The sequence below is a fragment of the Pleurodeles waltl genome, chromosome 12, assembly GCF_031143425.1.
Source record: "Pleurodeles waltl isolate 20211129_DDA chromosome 12, aPleWal1.hap1.20221129, whole genome shotgun sequence".
Lineage (NCBI taxonomy): Eukaryota > Metazoa > Chordata > Amphibia > Caudata > Salamandridae > Pleurodeles > Pleurodeles waltl.
The window spans coordinates 9,327,889-9,347,476 of NC_090451.1; the positions used below are offsets into that span (position 1 = coordinate 9,327,889).

General features: G+C 49.1%; 1 protein-coding gene across 1 annotated transcript in view; it reads left to right on the forward strand.

Moving 5' to 3' along the window:
• The window catches only part of LOC138267687 (transmembrane protein 79-like), a 157,208-nt gene extending 152,040 nt beyond the window's left edge, over window positions 1-5,168 (forward strand). The window contains exons 3-4 of the mRNA XM_069216831.1: window positions 2,909-3,122; window positions 4,590-5,168. Coding sequence (XP_069072932.1) covers window positions 2,909-3,122; window positions 4,590-4,809 — 434 coding nt within the window. The 3' untranslated portion in view covers window positions 4,810-5,168. The remainder of the gene's footprint in view (window positions 1-2,908; window positions 3,123-4,589) is intronic.
• Window positions 5,169-19,588: the final 14,420 nt, after the last annotated feature.

A 19,588-nucleotide genomic window follows, 5' to 3' on the forward strand; every position in this document is an offset into this window, starting at 1 on the left:
CCAATTTGCGACCTCCTGGTCCCTCCTGGGCCTCAGCAGCGTCCAAAAACGCTAACCGCACGATTTGCAGCTAGCAAGGCTTGTTGGCGTTCTTTCGGCGGGAAAACACTTCTGCACGACTCTCCACGGCGAGAGGGATCCGTCCACCAAAGGGGAAGTCTCTAGCCCTTTTCGTTCCTGCAGAAACCTCAGCTTCTTCTGTCCAGTAGAAGCTTCTTTGCACCCGCAGCTGGCATTTCCTGGGCATTTGCCCATCTCCGACTTGCTTGTGACTTTTGGACTTGGTCCCCTTGTTCCACAGGTACCCTAGATTGGAAATCCACAGTTGTTGCATTGCTGGTTTGTGTCTTTCCTGCATTATTCCTCTAACACGACTTCTTTGTCCTTAGGGGAACTTTAGTGCACTTTGCACTCACTTTTCAGGGTCTTGGGGAGGGTTATTTTTCTAACTCTCACTATTTTCTAATAGTCCCAGCGACCCTCTACAAGGTCACATAGGTTTGGGGTCCATTCGTGGTTCGCATTCCACTTTTGGAGTATATGGTTTGTGTTGCCCCTATCACTATGTTTCCCCATTGCATCCTATTGTAACTATACATTGTTTGCACTGTTTTCTAAGACTATACTGCATATTTTTGCTATTGTGTATATATATCTTGTGTATATTTCCTATCCTCTCACTGAGGGTACACTCTAAGATACTTTGGCATATTGTCATAAAAATAAAGTACCTTTATTTTTAGTATAACTGTGTATTGTGTTTTCTTATGATATTGTGCATATGACACTAAGTGGTACTGTAGTAGCTTCACACGTCTCCTAGTTCAGCCTAAGCTGCTCTGCTAAGCTACCATTATCTATCAGCCTAAGCTGCTAGACACCCTATACACTAATAAGGGATAACTGGGCCTGGTGCAAGGTGCAAGTACCCCTTGGTACTCACTACAAGCCAGTCCAGCCTCCTACACTTGCCCATACTTCCCACAACTACTGAAGCATAAGTGGAGGACGCCCCTTCTTCCACATTGCAGCAAAGACCTGAAACAGTCTCCCCATGCAACTCCAGACTATCACCTCATTTCCAGAATTCCAAAGGGGCCTCAAGAACTGGCTGTTTGAATGAGCCTCTGGGACCTGCAAACACCTGGATACCCTTTCGGGTGATTACCGCACTTCATAAATCCTGATTGATTGATTCCCCTTTGTGAATGAGCGCTTGTACCTCTTCCTCTAGTAAGTGAAGCTGTTCCTTGATGAGCATGTGTGTGCAGGGTGAGATGTTGAGAGAAGCTGTGAGACGTTCTAGGCAGTAGATGTAGTGAACCACTGCTAAAACACCCTTATCTGATGAGATTTCCTCCCATAGGGTAAGAAAACTTGTAATCTCCACCCAATAAGTGATGTGTGATTGAGGGAGGCAGGGCAAGTCATTGCTTGGAGACAGAGTCCCCTTTATGGAGCTGCCTCTAATTCTGTCCTTATTGTTGTCACCCCTGTAGGTACCTCTGGTGTAACACCTTCCCACCCGCTGGTGTAAGGACTAGTGCTATCTTGACTGTGGCTGATCAGGTGAAGTGGCCTTGCACTCTCCCCTGGGCTGTTGTTTCCGAAAGGAGTCCTTAGCGGCAGGTCTCCTGGGAGCACCCATAGATTGTGCAATTTAAGAGTCCTTCTTGATTTTTTCTAGCATCTTATCAATCTGTGGGGCAAAACTGTGTTCCTCATTGAATGGGAATTTGAGGAGATGCTGCTGGACCTGGCGTCCCAGAAGGACACTAGTGGCGATGCTTCGAGTAGCTGTGTCTGCGACATCAAGGGCACAATTAATACGGTTTAAGGTACCAGTCAGAGGTTAAATATTCCATGCATCTGCTGCTAGGTGCCAGCTGCAGCTGGAGATCCTATTAATCTGCTTCTAGTAGGCAGCTGGACTTCCCACACATCTGCTGCCAGGTGTAAGCTGGCTACAGGACATACAGTGTATCTACTGCCTGCTGCCAGTTGGACTTTCCATGCATCTACTCCAAGGTAACACTCATCAACTGGCCATCTCACACACAGGTCTGGGGGAAAGGAGGTTTGCTGGGTCAAGTGTTGGTAGAGACAAGTGAGTGAGGGGAGGGTCAAGCTAACCTCTCAGTGCTAACCAATTTCTGTAAGGGCCATACATCTGGTCCAAGGTACCAGTTGGCAGTCGGACGTCCACTCATTGAAGGGTTGTGTCATCAAAATAGGGATTTTAAGCCTTCATCAAAGCATAGGGCGTTGTTTAAAGCAGGAAGGCAGTACCATCCTAGTGAATTTGGTCGCAGGGTACATAAATGACATTTGAATCTATATTCCTTTTCAATCTGGTGGCATCTACCCACTGACTGTTTTATCAAATGGTATATCTAAATCCAACCACTTGTTTTTTTTTGTTGTTGTATGTGGGACCTGAAGGTTGTGAAAGTGATGATCAGAGCCTGCACAGGTTCCTTTCCTTCAGGGCGGAAGGGTTTCAGTCGATGATTGTTAGCAGGTCCTCAAACAGGTCTAAAGGTTTCTCAGCATCCCTCTTGGACTAGGATTCACAGAGCTCATATTCATGTTCATGCTGATGCCCAGCCTCAGTGGTCTACAGCAGTGGTACTCAACCTTTTGGCTTCTGTGGGCCCCCAATTTATCAGTACTGGAACCCAGGGACCCCGACTGAATCATATTTAGAATCTGGGGACACCAGCCCCCCCCCCCCCCCAATGAGTCATTACTGAAAGCTAGGGACCTAATCTGTTAATATTATTACATTTTCTAAGCAGCTGCTGACCCCCTGAGGAGGCTTCACAAACCCCCAGGGTTCTCCGGACCACAGGTAGGGAACCACTGTTCTACACTGACTCACTCTGCTTTCTCTATTTCTCTCCTTCAGGTGTCATTTGGAGCGGCCTGTCCCGCCTCTGTTCTTCCGCCGTGGATCCACTGGACATGAGCTCACGCAGCGTTCTCCTCCACCAGTGCTACATCACCAGCTCTGTGGAGCAGTTCATCATCTACAGTGTCAACATGCTGGCCTTGGCCATCTCCCTCGAGCAGGAGCATCTGCGCCTCATCCCCATACTTGCTGGGCTCTTCTCGGTGGGAAGGTGAGTTTAAAAACAAGGGGCATCTGAGAGAGCAGGGCACGGATCTTATGAGTGAAGATTTAGAGTGCTTGAGATATTGCCATCCGACTGTATGTTTGTAGGAAATTAGCCTCTTTTAGGCATGGTTACCCTCACTTTTTGCTTGACGTCAGTGTGTTTAGACTATGTTCACTGGGATCCTACTAACCAGGACCCCAGTGACTGTGCTCTCTCCCTCTGAATTTGGTTGCTTCGACTACACACACCCCACATTTGGAATACTGGTGCCCCCATATAAGTCCCTAATATATGACACCCAGGGCATTTGGGTAACAGGGGTTCCCCATGGGATGCCCATGTAAAATGTGTCTGCAGGCCTGCCATTGCAGCCTGCATGAAAGGGTGCATGCGCCCTTTCACTTCAGGTCACTGTAAGCCACCCCTATGGTAGGCCCTCCTAGCCCAGAGGGCAGGGTGCAGATACCTGTGTGTGAGACCAACCTCTGACACCACTTTTACTTACCTGTGAGCAGTGCATCTTCATTCACCCTGTCTCCACTGGTTAACATTGGGCACCCAACTCTGAATTTGACTTCTGCAGCTGGCCGCCCCTGTTCTGTTCTTTTTTCAGACTGTTCTCCCCTTGCAGGATCTCCTCATTGTTGCATCTCCTTTCCTTGTTGGATCTCTTCTCCGTGGAGGATCTCCTTTAACTGTAGGATCTCCTCTCCTTGTAGAATCTCCTATCTCTTTAGGATCTCCCCTGCTTGCAGAATCTCCTTCAACTGTAGGATCTCCTTTCCTTGTTGGATCGTCTCTCCCTTAGGTCATTTTTTCAGTCTCTACCACCTTCTTTCCCTCAAGAGTTGTTGCCCCACACCCTGTGGTTTACCTTTCCTCTCAATCTGTTCTCTCTCCGCCCTCCTTCTGTTTTACGTCTATTCCCTAGCACCTCATCATTCCCTTCTACCCAAGTGCCTTTTTACCCTGTCTCTTTTCGCTGATACCTTTAGGTGCTGTTGTTTTTCATTATTGCCTCTCTGCCCGAAGATGTGCTTGTTCTCAGCACTCTCTCCTTGCCTGGGTGCTGTTTTTGTTCTGTTTCCATCAGGTGCTGCTCGCTCTCAGCACTGTACTTTGCCTATGTCCTCTTTTCACTTACTCTCTGCTCCTTCTCTCTGCTTCTCGCAGGTTGCTCTTCTAGACCTCTCATGGATCTGTTTTCCCTTAACTATAAGGTCTCTCCCCGCTACAGCAGTGCTATTAATGGTCATTCCGCTCTCTGTCCCCTGGGTGTTCTGTCTCCCAGGTGCTGTTTTCACTCATTCTCTACCCCTTCTCCCTGTCTCTCACAGGTGCTGCTGCTTCTCTGTCCCAGGTTCTGTGTTACCTTCATTAGGTTTCTCCCCTTCAATATTATTGAGGCTCCCTTCGCTCTCTCTGTCCCCCAAGTGCTGTGTTCACTCATCTTCAATTCTCTCTTCCCAGGTGTTGCTACTGGATCGCCCTAAGGGCTGGACGCTCCTACAGTGGCTTCGGGTTTGGCCTGACCTTCTTTCCAGCTCTTGCAATGACTGGCTACAACCTCTACTGCTTCTACAAATTTGGGTTTGACTTCAATTTCAGGCAATATCAAGGTGAAAGCACTGGCCATAAAGGGACCACCCACTGGCCAGAGCTTGCCAGCCTCCGCCAAGTAAGGAATTGAAAGGGTCAACCACAACTCTGAGACAATGGGACTACATTCAGGCCAGTATGAACCACACACGACTTGCATCCCTGACTCAAGTACTGCACACGCCCATGAGACGTCACACTTAAATCTTGAAAGTGCATACTTTTTGTCAGGCTATCAAATGTTTCATAGAATCAAAGCAGCATTAGACATTTTTTGGCATTCAAGAGCTTCTCGGCTGGCTCATGGACATCAAGTCTACTTTACAGGCCAACCTCCATACACGGGTATAATTTCCAGATTGTGTTATTACCAATTGTGCATTATTATATTAATAAAAACATTTTGTGATAAGACCTTTCAAAGTAGACATTAATGGCTTTTTATTTGACAAGTGACATACCTTCATTAAAGCTCTTTCAAATGGGTGCTCTCTTTTCTCAACGGTTCCCAATTTTTCAGTCTTCATTCAAGGAATCAAGCTAGAACCTGACATTTGCAGCACTGACTTGCAGCAGTAATGGTGCTAGAGAGCATCATCTGCATATCCACTGGATGCCACTCAAAGTTCCACAGTGGTGCCTCTTTGGCCCCAATGTCTGTGCAATCAAATGAAGGCTCTCTGTGATCAGAAAGAGGAATACGTTACTTACTCTGTACGCACTTGTTAGTGGCATGTAGTGCTGTACATTCACATGCTCTGCATACTGCTGCCATTTAGGTTCTAGATGTGTACAGGTTGTTTTTCTTTTGAGTCACAAAGTAGAGTGTCTCCTCCTCGGTGATCCTGTGCATAGGCATTGACTCCATTGTTAGATTGTTTTTCTGCAGGAGGGTGAGAATGGAGGGTAGAGTAAGTGTAAGTTATGAGATGCCCATGAGAGAGAAAGAATAAAATAAACTGCAGTGGCCACAGGTGTCCAGGGAGGAGGGTGAGTGCATGTGAATCTACACCACTGCAATCCCCAAACAGATGCCTACAGGGTACAAAAGCAAGGTATTTACCTGTAACTGTAGTTCTCCAGTATTGGTATCTTTCATAGATTCACATGCTTGAATTATTCCCAGTCATTGAAGTGGGAGTCCCACGGTACCATAGAAAAGAGTAGAGAAAAATGTACATAGGAGTTAATGTAAAAGACATTTCCTTTGAATAGCGCATTAGTGTTGTATAAAACGACCCAGCGTCCAGCTAATCAGGCGGCAGCACCCTTTAGAAACCTCAACATAGAGGCTCCAGCCCCTCAGATTTTCTAGCACAAGTCAGATGCATATTGCATGGAAAGAAGGTGAGCCTCCTTGGGGAGGAGGTTGGTTCACATGTGAATTTATGAAAGATACCAATACGGGAGAACTACAGTTACAGGTAAGTAACTTATTTTCTTCTCCAGTTTTGGATCTTTCATAGTTTCACATGTTTGAATCAGAATAGTCAGCAGTTAGCATTTGCAAATAAAAAACATAATTACAAATCGGAAAGTGTGAAAATAGAACTGGCTCATCTCTCTGAAACAAATGTTGTAAAACTGCTTTCCCCACTGCTGTATCAGCAGAATCCAGCCAGTAATGAGGTGTAAAGGTGTGCCTGCTGGACCAAGTTGCTGCTCGGCATAGCTGTTAAATCGTCCCACCAGGAAAGCGAGCCATGGTAGTCGAAACGGCTGGGAAGAGCCTTAAATCCCCTACAGGCATCAGGCTGGATCCAGAAGATTTTCATAAGCAGTATCCCTGTGAGCTGTTAGGTGGTGTCGATCGGCTCCGCGTCCGTCATTGCCCATGCTGGATATGACCCTGGCGCTCTGTCGACAGTTTCTTTTCATGACTTTCCATGTCAGAAGCGCAGAGCCCTGAAGAAACTGACTACTGGTGCGTCAAAACTAAGGTCCTGAAATGAGAGCCCCTGTTTCTAGAAATCAGTTTGCATAGCGGCAGACAGTGGGTGGGTCGGTAAGGAATCTGCAGCTAGATAGTCTCTACCAGATGAACGAGTTACTTACCTTCGGTAACGACTTTTCTGGTGGATACATTAGCTACCTGTGGATTCCTCACCTAATGAATACTCCCATTGCGCCAGCATTCGACGGAAATCTTCTTACTAGTCTCTGCACGTCGACGAGGACGTCACTCTAGCCCACGCGACGCCGTCTGACGTCATACAGGCAATAAGAGGTCCTCGACGACGTGCCGACGTCAGTACCAATCATTTTTTACGTGCATGAGAACAACCAGGCAATGCAATGAAAGAGCAAGGCAACATCCCATTACATTGTAAAAATACACAACATTGCATGAATAACTGTAAATCTTTTATATATATATATAACTCTCTTTTTTTAAAATATATATACACATCAAGTATATACACAAAGATATATACATATATACATATATAAATATAATATATACAACATCTATTGCACCCTCAAAGACCAAGAGGAGCGTACTCAAGGATTACTTGGTAAGACCAGAAAGGCAACGGGGAGGCGGGTGGGACCGTGGGGAATCCACAGGTAGCTAATGTATCCACCAGAAAAGTCGTTACCGAAGGTAAGTAACTCGTTCTTCTGATGGATACAACTACCTGTGGATTCCTCACCTAATGAATAGAGTCCCAAAGCAGTACCACGCCCGGCGGTGGGTGCCTAAATGGTCAAACCAAGAAATCCTGCAGCACTGACCGTGCAAAATGGCCGTCCCTTCTAACCTCAGAATCCAAACAGTAATGTTTTGCAAAAGTGTGAAGGGACGACCAAGTTGCGGCCTTGCAGATGTCGACCACAGGAACACCTCTGGCCAAGGCCGAAGTGGCCGACTTAGCTCTGGTGGAATGAGCTCTAATGCCCTCAGGAGGATCCTTCTTTGCCAAAGAGTAACAGATTTTAATGGAAAGAACAACCCACCTGGATAGTGTTCTCTTGTGGACTGCCTTTCCTCTCCTCTTGCCCACGTATCCAATAAACAGCTGATCCTCCAGCCTGAAATCCTTTGTTCTATCAATAAAGAAGCTCAACGCCCTCTTTGGGTCCAGACGGTGCAGTCTTTCTTCCTCTTTGTAAGGATGAGGCGGAGGATAGAACGTGGACAAAGTAATTGCCTGAGCCAAATGGAAAGGTGAAACAACCTTCGGGAGGAAAGCAGCCTTGGTCCTCAACACCACCTTATCCCCATAAAAAGTTGTATAAGGGGGCTTTACTGATAAGGCCTGCAACTCACTCACTCTCCTTGCTGATGTTATAGCTATCAGGAAGACTGTTTTTAAAACCAAATACCTTAAGGGGCAAGAATGCATAGGTTCAAAAGGGGACCCCATAAGGAAAGTCAGGACCAAGGACAAATCCCATTGCGGCATAACGAATGGCTTTGGAGGATATTTATTTAGAAGACCTTTCAAGAATCTGATAACAATAGGGGATTTAAATAAAGATGGTTGGTCTGGAAGACATATGAAGGCTGACAAGGCCGATAAATAACCCTTAATGGTAGCCACTGCACAACCTTTCTGCGCTAGAGACAGAGCAAAAGACAAAACGTCCCATAGATGAGCATGCAAAGGATCAATCTGCCTCTCTCCACACCACGCAACAAATTTAGACCATCTATTAGCGTAGATAGATTTAGTGGAGTGTCGCCTGGCCGCTAATATAACATCCACTACCTCAGGCGGGAGAGAGAAGGAACTCAGGTTGCCCCGTTCAATCTCCAGGCATGTAGGTGCAGACTCTGGAGGTTGGGGTGTAAAACCTGCCCCTGCGACTGCGAGAGGAGGTCTGCCCTGAAAGGGAGACGGAGCGGAGGGCACCATGAGAGTTGGGGAAGGTCGGAGTACCATACCCTCCTTGGCCAATCCGGAGCTATTAGGATGACTAGAGCCCGGTCCTGGCGAATCTTCCTCAATACTCGAGGAATCAAGGGTATGGGAGGAAACGCGTAAAGCAACTGGCCGCACCAGGTTATTTGAAACGCGTCCCCCAACGCTCCCTGCATCGGATACTGGAGGCTGCAGAATAACGGACAATGCGCGTTCTCTCGAGTGGCAAACAGATCTACCCGAGGAAACCCCCACCTCTGGAAGATTAAACGGACTTGATCTGGATGGAGATGCCACTCGTGGTCTGCCGAGAATTGGCGACTGAGACTGTCCGCACGCACGTTCAAGACTCCGGCCAGATGGTTTGCTATCAAGCAAATCTGATGGTCCTTTGCCCAGGACCATAGTCGAAGAGCTTCTCTGCAGAGAAGGTACGACCCCACTCCTCCCTGCTTGTTTATGTACCACATCGTGGTAGTATTGTCCGTTAGGACCTGTACCGACTGACCACGAAGGGAAGGGAGGAAGGCCTTGAGAGCCAGACGTACAGCCCGTAACTCTAACAGATTGATGTGAAACATCTGTTCCTCTGGAGACCAAAGGCCTTTGATCTCCAGATCCCCCAGATGAGCTCCCCACCCTAGAGTGGAAGCATCCGTTATGACTGTGGCCACTGGTGGTGACTGCTGGAACGGCTTTCCTTGTGAAAGATTGTTGCTTGCAATCCACCACTTCAAATCCACAGCAGCATCTCTGGAGATCTTGACAGTACTCTCTAGATCCCCTTTGTGTTGAGACCACTGCCTTCGGAGGCACCACTGAAGAGCCCTCATGTGCCAGCGAGCATGCGTGACCAACAGAATGCAGGAGGCAAACAGACCGAGCAGACGAAGGACCTTGAGGACTGGAACTACCGCTCCATTTCGAAACATTGGAACCAAATCCTGAATATCTTGAATCCGCTGAGGCGGAGGAAAGGCTCGGTTCAATGTTGTATCCAGTACTGCCCCTATGAACAGGAGGCGCTGAGAGGGCTCTAGGTGAGATTTGGGCTCGTTCACCGAAAAACCCAGGTCGAACAACAACTAGGTTGTTGACTGCAGATGATGCGACACAAGCTCCGGGGACTTGGCTTTGATCAACCAGTCGTCCAAGTAAGGGAATACTGCTATCCCCTTCCTTCTGAGTTCTGCCGCAACCACCGACATCACCTTCGTGAAGACTCGAGGTGCTGAAGTAAGACCAAACGGAAGGACCGCAAACTGATAGTGCTGCGATCCCACCACAAACCGGAGATACTTCCTGTGTGACTTGAGTATCGGGATATGAAAGTAAGCATCCTGCAAGTCGACAGACACCATCCAGTCTTCCTTGTTCAACGCCAAAAGCACCTGTGCTAGGGTCAGCATCTTGAACTTTTCCTGCTTGAGGAACCAATTCAAGATCCTCAGGTCCAGGATTGGTCTCAAACGACCATCCTTCTTGGGAATCAGGAAATACCTTGAGTAACATCCTCGACCCCTTTCCTGCTCTGGGACCAACTCCACCGCGCCCTTTGAAAGGAGGGCTTGTACCTCCTGTTCTAGCAACAGGAGGTGTTCTTCTGAACAATAAGAAGGGCGGGGCGGGATGAGGGGCGGGAACTCCCGAAAGGGAAGGGTGTAGCCTTTTCCCACAATACTGAGAACCCAAGTGTCCGTTGTAACAGTCTTCCATTTGGTGAGAAAATGCTGTAATCTTCCCCCTACAGGAGAGGAGTGAGTGGGAAATGGTGGAAGCCTAAGGCTGCTTCCCCTGCTGCACCCCGCCAGAGGATGAGGAAGAGGCAGAGTGCTGCTGAGAGGCTCCTCTGGTGCGGACCCTACCTCTCCCTCTAAAAGATCTATAGGGATGGGAAGAGGCAGGTTGCTGATATCTTCCCCGAAAGGAAGAGGAGGAAGAGCCACGCCCAAATCCACGAAACCTCCTGAAAAATCTGGAAGAGGCCGTGGAAGAAGGAGCTTGGAGCCCTAACGACTTAGCCGTGGCCCTGCTCTCCTTAAAACGTTCCAAGGCCGAATCAGCCTTGGCTCCAAACAGTTTGTCCCCATCAAACGGGAGATCCAACAATGTGGACTGTACATCCGCAGAAAAGCCCGAGTTACGGAGCCAGGCCTGCCTCCTTGCCACCACAGTTGTGCCCATTGCTCTGGCTACCGAGTCGGTCGTATCCAGTCCAGTCTGGATAATCTGGGTCGCAGCAGCCTGGGCATTTGAAACAACATCCAAAAGACCCTGGGAAAGCTCTGTAAATGATGAGGAAATGTCATCCATCAGAGCATGAATATACCTCCCCAGGATACAGGTTGCGTTGGTGGCCTTCAACGCCAGACTGCAGGACGAAAAAATCTTCTTGGACTGCGCCTCCAGTTTCTTTGAATCTCTGTCCCCAGGCACCGTCGGGAAAGAACCAGGCGCTGACTTGGATGAACAGGAGGCCTGCACCACCAAGCTCTCCGGCGTAGGGTGCCTAGACAGAAAACCAGGGTCAGTTGGAGCCGCCCGATACCTCCTGGCCACGGCTCTGTGAACTGCTGGGGAAGATGCCGGCCTCTTCCACACCTCTAACACCGGATCCAGCAGAGCGTCATTAAATGGCAAAAGAGGCTCCGCCGCAGCTGAGGCCGGATGTAGCACCTCTGTTAGAAGGTTTTGTTTAGCCTCCACCACCGGCAAAGGCAGGTCCAAAAAACTAGCTGCCTTCCGTACCACTGCGTGAAAGGAAGCAGCCTCCTCAGTATATTCTCCCGGGGACGAAAGATCCCACTCAGGGGAAGTGTCCAGCCCACTGGCCGACTCCAGACCACGCAGCCCATCACCCGAGTCCTCTAGCTCTCCTTCCTCCAGGGCTCGTTGGTACTCCTGCTCCTCTAATACACGGAGAGCACGTCTCCTCGAATGAAACCGTTGTTCAATACGCGGAGTCGACAATGCCTCTGCCGAAGTCGAAGATCGGCGCCGATCTTCAGAAGCCACCGACGCCGCGTCCGGCGCCACAGGTAACTTCGGCGCCGACGAAAGAGCAGTCGAAGCAGATGGACCCACCGGAGTCACAGGCCGAAATCCCGACGTCGACGGGATGGAAATCCCCGGGGCCAATCCCTCTGAAGCCACCGGAGCGGCCACCGGCGCCGACACCGGCGCCGAGCCCACGTTCCCAAAAGGGAGAAAGGGCATAAAGGGTGCCGGCCGAAGAGGCGCAGGATCACCCAATGAAAAGGCCAAAGGCCCAGCCGGAGCACCCCCTGGAGCCATCTGTTGGAAGATGGCATACATCGCATTCAAGAATGCGGAACTATCGGCTCCAGGGGTGGGAAAAGCCGGATACTGGGGTGCCTGTCTCGGAGGCGACCCCGACGCCGGCCTCGACGTCTGCGACGCCGGAGATAACACCTGAGGCTCCAATACCTCAATCACCGACGCCTGTCCAGGTGAAGTCGGAGACGCCGGAGAGGGCAACAGCGTCGAAGGATGCGGCGTAACCGTAGGACTGATCTCCTATGTCCTTCGGCGCCGATCCGAAGACCTGGAACGAGTCTCCTTTGAATGACGCCGAGATTCTCTACGGCGCCGGGAGTCTCGATGACGCCGATGTCTTGGCGAAGAAGACTTCTTGTGATGCTTCTCCTTCGATTTCGCCATAAACAGCTTCGCCTCACGTTCCTTGAGGGCCTTTGGATTCATGTGCTGGCATGAATCACAAGTCGAGACGTCGTGGTCGGAGCTCAAACACCAAAGGCAGTCGGAATGAGGATCCGTCACTGACATCTTGCCTCCACACTCACGACAAGGCTTGAATCCAGACTTTCTCTGCGACATTATTACCACAGCGAAAGACTACGCAGCAAAAATACACTGTAACCACAAAAGTAACAGTTGCTCCCTCGAAGATAACCGTTTCGAATGCACGGAAAAAAGGGAACTGACGTCGGCACGTCGTCGAGGACCTCTTATTGCCTGTATGACGTCAGACGGCGTCGCGTGGGCTAGAGTGACGTCCTCGTCGACGTGCAGAGACTAGTAAGAAGATTTCCGTCGAATGCTGGCGCCATGGGAGTATTCATTAGGTGAGGAATCCACAGGTAGTTGTATCCATCAGAAAAGGCTTTACTGAACGTAAGTAACTTCTTCATCTAATAGAGACGTCTAGCTGTAGGTTCCTTACCTTTGAATAGATACCCAAGCAATACCATCCCTGGAGGTGGATCTGCGAACCAAGGGCCTCATTTACAAGACACCTGCCCCGCCGATGCGTCACGTTTTATGATGCTCCGGTGGCACAGACCTCTCTGCGTGGCTTTGCATGGCCTCATAGATATGGAGTAAGGCAAGGCAGCGCAAGTCATTGCATTGCCTTACTCTACATAAAGACAGTCCATGGGCGTTGCAGTGGGTTTTCCCTCACAACACCCATGGGTTGTGACACATTGCTAGCTTTACAAGAATCTGTAAACCTGGAAATGTGTCAAAACTGTGCACCTCACTAGGGGAGGTGTAACGAGGAGTAAGACGGAACAGTTTCTTACCTGTAACCTCCATTGAAGACATAAGCACTGAATTGTCCCGCGCACGTGCCGCAACCGCGGAGCATTCCTTCACCTTATCTCTCATTAGGTGCATTGTTCGCCTTTCTTCAGGAGAAAATTATTCGGGGTAAGCTACCATGGACCAATTATATATGTATATATTGTCATGATGTTTTGGTGAAACAGTAAAAATGCCTGTCACAAACCCTTTTTTGAAGGAGAAGAGAGGACAGAGTAGCTGATAGGCTGTCATTATATGAGTTAAAATGAGATACTCTGCCTCTAAGGACCAAGAAACCACCAGTATCCCATCATGCTCAGCAGGTAACAGTTGCTCCAGTTCTTTTTGAGGGGATGGTAGAATGTATGTATGGGATATACGTACCTCTGTCCATTCCACCAGAGAGGAGGGAAGGTTGCTTATGACTTCAATGGAGATTCCCCTACAAGAGAACAGGAGTTACAGGTAAAAAAACTGTTCTTTTTCCCGTAGGTGATCTCCATTGATAGTCATAAGCACTGAGTAGAGTAGCAAGCCCATCCTTACTAAAAGTGGTGGAGAAGACAGGAATGAGATGGATAGCCCAATTTAAGCAAACACATTTCTGAGTGAGGCCTGTCCTAATTGAGCATCTTCTCTAGCATCTGAGTCCAGGCAGTAATGCTTGTGAGTGTGTGAGATGAACTTTTAAGATGTGGCTACCCCTGTACAGACTGGTCAATAATTGATAAACAGTTGGTTTGACCTGTAGATGTTGCGTCTTATCAAGGTATAATTTCAAAACTATCCTCACATCTACGGAATAGAGAGTCTTCTCAGCTGGAGTCGAGGGATTCTGAAAGAATGTTGACAACAAGACAGTCTGGTTTACAATTAAACGCAATATAGGCTTAGCAAGGAATTTCGGTTGAGTCCTCATGACCACTTTTTTAAGAGTGGAATACTGTGTATGGATCGTGAGAGCATAGTGCTTGGATCTCGCTAACCTTGTGGGCTGATGTTATAGCTACCAGGAAAGCTGTCTTCCAAGAAAGATGCAGCAGGGAAGCCCTGTGAATTGGTTCAAAAGTATCCTGCATTAGTCGTGAAAGGACTATGTTAAGCTCCCAAGGTGGTGAAGGATGTCTAATGGGGGGATAACCTTCTTCAACCCTTCTAGAAAATCCTGTATTACAGGGACTTCGAAAAAAGAGGTTTGTGAAGGACGTTTTATATAAGCAGTAAGAGCTGCTAGGTGAACTTAATAGAAGAGAATTGCAAGCCAGATTTAGCCAAGTGTAGCAGGTATGGAAGAATGACATCTTTTTGGCAAGTTTAGGGTCCATATTCTTGGAGGAACATCAAATGCATAACCTCTTCCACTTGAAGGCATATGTGGAAAGTGTGGAAGGCTGCTTACCTCCTTGAGGATCTCCATGCAGTCTTGAGGCAGGTTTAAATGACCATATTGCATTAGCTGAGGATGCATGCACCCACATTGAAGGAGGAGATGCTGGGATGAACCATCTGGCCTCCGAATTTCATTAGAAGATCTGGTCTGCATGGTGCCTTGAGATGTGAGCGCTCTGACCAGTGAAGCAGGTCCGTGAACCACTATTGGCATGGCCACTCTGGAGCTATGAAGACCATAGTGACTCTTGAGTGGGACATCTTGATGAGGACTGCCGGTATCAGGGGAATCCTTATAAACCACAGAGGGTAAGCCATATACCTAAAGGGGCTGGGTAAAGAATAAATATCAAAAGACTACTGTAGGAAGTTGGCTCTGTATGTACTATTTCAAAGTAAGAAATAGCATGCACAGAGTCCAAGGGTTCCCCTTAGAGGTAAGATAGTGGCAAAAAGAGATCATTCTAATGCTTTATTTTGTGGTAGTGTGGTCGAGCAGTAGGCTTATCAGAGGGTAGTGTTAAGCATTTGTTGTACACACACAGGCAATAAATGAGGAACACACACTCAAAGACAATTCCAGGCCAATAGGTTTTTATATAGAAAAATATATTTTATTAGTTTATTGTAAGAACCACAGGTTCAAGATTTACAAACAATACTTTAAATGAAAGGTATTTCTATTTCACTCAGGTATCTCAGGAACTTTGAATCATCACAATAGCATGTACAGTTTTGGCAAAAATGGCAATAAGCTATTTTAAAATTGGACACAGTGGAAAATTCAACAGTTCCTGGGGGAGGTAAGTATTTGTTAGGTTCACAGGTAAGTAAAGTACTTACAGGGTTCAAATTTGGGTCCAAGGTAGCCCACCATTGGGGGTTCAGGGCAACCCCAAAGTTACCACACCAGCAGCTCAGGGCCGGTCAGGTGCAGAGGTCAAAGTGGTGCCCAAAACGCATAGGCTTCAATGGAGTTAGGGGTGCCCCGGTTCCAGTCTGCCAGCAGGTAAGTACCCGTGACTTCGGAGGGCAGACCAGTGGGGTTTTGTAGGGCACTGGGGGGGACACAAGTCAACATAGAAAGTACACCCTCAGCGGCATGGGGGCGGCCGGGTGCAGTGTGCAAACAGGCATCAGGTTCGCATTAGGTTTCAATGGGAGACCCAGGGGTCTCTTCAGCGATGCTGGCAGGCAAGGGGGGGCTCCTCGGGGTAGCCACCACCTGGACTAGGGAGAGGGCCTCCTGGGGGTCACTCCTGCACTGGAAGACGGATCCTTCAGGTCCTGTGGGCTGCGGGTGCAGTGTGTTTACCAGGCGTCGGGTTCTTTGAAGCAGGCAGTCGCGGTCAGGGGGAGCCTCTGGATTCCCTCTGCAGGCGTCCCTGTGGGGGCTGAGGGGGGTAAACTCTGGCTACTCACTGGCTCGGAGTCGCCGGGGAGTCCTCCTTGTAGTGTTGGTTTTCCGCAGGTCGAGCCGGGGGCGTCGGGTGCAGAGTGGAAAGTCTCACGCTTCCGGTGGGAAACGTGTGGTCTTTAAAAGTTGCTTCTTTGTTGCAAAGTTGCAGTTTCTTTGGAACAGGGCTGCTGTTCTCAGGAGTTCTTGGTCCTTTTAGATGCAGGGTAGTCCTCTGAGGCTTCAGAGGTCGCTGGACCCTGGGGGACGCATCACTGTTGCAGTTTTTCTTGAAGTGGGGAGACAGGCCGGTAGAGCTGGGGCCAAAGCAGTTGGTGTCTCTGTCTTCTCTGCAAGGCTTCAGGTCAGCAGTCCTTCTTCGTCTTCAGGTTGCAGGAATCTAGTTTCCTAGGTTCTGGTGAGCCCCTAAATACTGAATTTAGGGGTGTGTTTAGGTCTGGGAGGGCAGTAGCCAATGGCTACTAGCCTTGACAGTGGCTACACCCTCTTTGTGCCTCCTCCCTGAGGGGAAGGGGACACATCCCTATTCCTATTGGGGGAATCCTCCAAAATCAAGATGGAGGATTTCTAAAGGCAGGGGTCACCTCAGCTCAGAACACCTTAGGGGCTGTCCTGACTGGTGGGTGACTCCTTGTTTTTCTCATGATCTCCCCTGGACTTGCCGCCAAAAGTGGGGGCTGTGTCCAGGGGGTGGGCGTCTCCACTAGCTGGAGTGCCCTGGGGCATTGTAACACGAAGCCTGAGCCTTTGAGGCTCACTGCTAGGTGTTACAGTTCCTGCAGGGGGGAGGTGTGTAGGAAAGTACCATCTTGCCTGGCATGTTACCCCCATATTTCACTGTATATATGTTGTTTTAGTCTATGTGTCACTGGGACCCTGCCAGGCAGGGCCCCAGTGCTCATAAGTGTGTGCCCTGTATGTGTTCCTTGTGTGATGACTAACTGTCTCACTGAGGCTCTGCTAACCAGAACCTCAGTGGTTATGCTCTCTCTGCTTTCCAAATTGTCACTAACAGGCTAGTGACCAATATCACCAATTCACATTGGCATACTGGAACACCCATATAATTCCCTAGTATATGGTACTGAGGTACCCAGGGTATTGGGGTTCCAGGAGATCCCTATTGGCTGCAGCATTTCTTTTGCCACCCATAGGGAGATCTGACAATTCTTACACAGGCCTGCCAGTGCAGCCTGAGTGAAATAACGTCCACGTTATTTCACAGCCATTTACCACTGCACTTAAGTAACTTATAAGTCACCTATATGTCTAACCTTCACCTGGTGAAGGTTGGGTGCAAAGTTACTTAGTGTGTGGGCACTAGCCAAGGTGGCCCCACATTGTTCAGGGCAAATTCCCCGGACTTTGTGAGTGCGGGGACACCATTACACGCGTGCACTATACATGGGTCACTACCTATGTATAGCGTCACAATGGTAACTCTGAACATGGCCATGTAACATGTCTAAGATCAAGGAATTGTCACCCCAATGCCATTCTGGCATTGGGGAGAAAATTCCATGATCCCCCGGGTCTCTAGCACAGAACCCGGGTACTGCCAAACTGCCTTTCTGAGGTCTCCACTGCAGCTGCTGCTGCTGCCAACCCCTCAGACAGGTTTCTGCCCTCCTGGGGTCCAGGCAGCCCTTGCCCATGAAGGCAGAACAAAGGATTTGCTGCCCATCTCTGCATAAGCCAGCCTACACCAGTTTAGGGATCCCCCAGCCCTGCTCTGGCGCGAAACTGGACAAAGGAAAGGGGAGTGACCACTCCCCTGACCTGCACCTCCCAGGGGAGGTGCCCAGAGCTCCTCCAGTGTGCCCCACACCTCTGCCATCTTGGAAACAGAGGTGTTGCTGGCACACTGGACTGCTCTGAGTGGCCAGTGCCAGCAGGTGACGTCAGATACTCCTTCTGATAGGCTCTTACCTCTCTTAGTAGCCAATCCTCCTTCCTAGGTAGCCAAACCTCCTTTTCTGGCTATTTAGGGTCTCTGCTTTGGGGAATTCTTCAGATACCGAATGCAAGAGCTCACCAGAGTTCCTCTGCATCTCCCTCTTCACCTTCTACCAAAGGATCGACCACTGACTGCTCAGGACGCCTGCAAAACTGCAACAAAGTAGCGCCTTGAGACCCGCACGGGTGAGTAGCGCGCTTTATAAATGTTAATGATTTGATTTGAAAGACGACTACCAGCAACCTTGTATCGTTCATCCTGCCGGCTTTCTCGACTGTTTCCTGGTGGTGCATGCTCTGGGGGTAGCCTGCCTCCTTTCTGCACCAGGAGCTCTGAAGAAAACTCCTGTGGGTCAACGGAATCTTCCCCCTGCAACCGCAGGCAACAAAAGACTGCATCACCGGTTCTCTGGGTCCCCTCTCAGCACAACGAGCGTGGTCCCTGGAACTCAGCAACTCTGTCCAAGTGACTCCCACAGTCCAGTGACTCTTCAGTCCAAGTTTGGTGGAGGTAAGTCCTTGCCTCCCCACGCTAGACTGCATTGCTGGGAACTGCGTGTTTTGCAGCTACTCCAGCTCCTGTGCACTCTTCCAGGATTTCCTTTGTGCACAGCCAAGCCTGGGTCCACGGCACTCTAACGTGCAGTGCACGACCTCCTGAGTTGTCCTCCGGCGTCGTAGGATCCTCTTTTGTGACTTTCAGGTGAGCTCCGGTTCACTCCACTTTGTAGTGCCTGTTCCGGCACTTCTGCGGGTGCTGCTTGCTTCTGAGTGGGCTCTTTGTCTTGCTGGACGCCCCCTCTGTCTCCTCACGCAATTGGCGACATCCTGGTCCCTCCTGGGCCACAGCAGCATCCAAAAACCCTAACGTGACCCTTGCAGCTAGCAAGGCTTGTTTGCGGGCTTTCTTCAGGAAAACACTTCTGCACGACTCTCCACGGCGTGGGACATCTATCCTCCAAAGGGGAAGTTTCTGGCCCATGTTGTTCCTGCAGAATCCTCAGCTTCTACTGTCCAGTAGCAGCTTCTTTGCACCCACAGCTGGCATTTCCTGGGCATCTGCCCACTCTCGACTTGATCGTGACTTTTGGACTTGGTCCCCTTGTTCCACAGGTACCCTCGTCTGGAAATCCATTGTTGTTGCATTGCTGGTTTTGGTATTTCCTGCAGAATTCCCCTATCACGACTTCTGTGCCCTTTGGGGAACTTTAGTGCACTTTGCACTCACTTTTCAGGATCTTGGGGTGGGTTATTTTTCTAACCCTCACTGTTTTCTTACAGTCCCAGCGACCCTCTACAAGGTCACATAGGTTTGGGGTCCATTCGTGGTTCGCATTCCACTTTTGGAGTATATGGTTTGTGCTGCCCCTATCCCTATGTGTCCCCATTGCATCCTATTGTAACTATACATTGTTTGCACTGTTTTCTAATACTATACTGCATATTTTTGGTATTGTGTACATATATCTTGTGTATATTTGCTATCCTCATACTGAGGGTACTCACTGAGATACTTTTGGCATATTGTCATAAAATAAAGTACCTTTATTTTTAGTATATCTGTGTATTGTGTTTTCTTATGATATTGTGCAAGTGACACTAGTGGTACTGGAAGAGCTTCACTCGTCTCCTAGTTCAGCCTAAGCTGCTCTACTAAGCTACCATTATCTATCAGC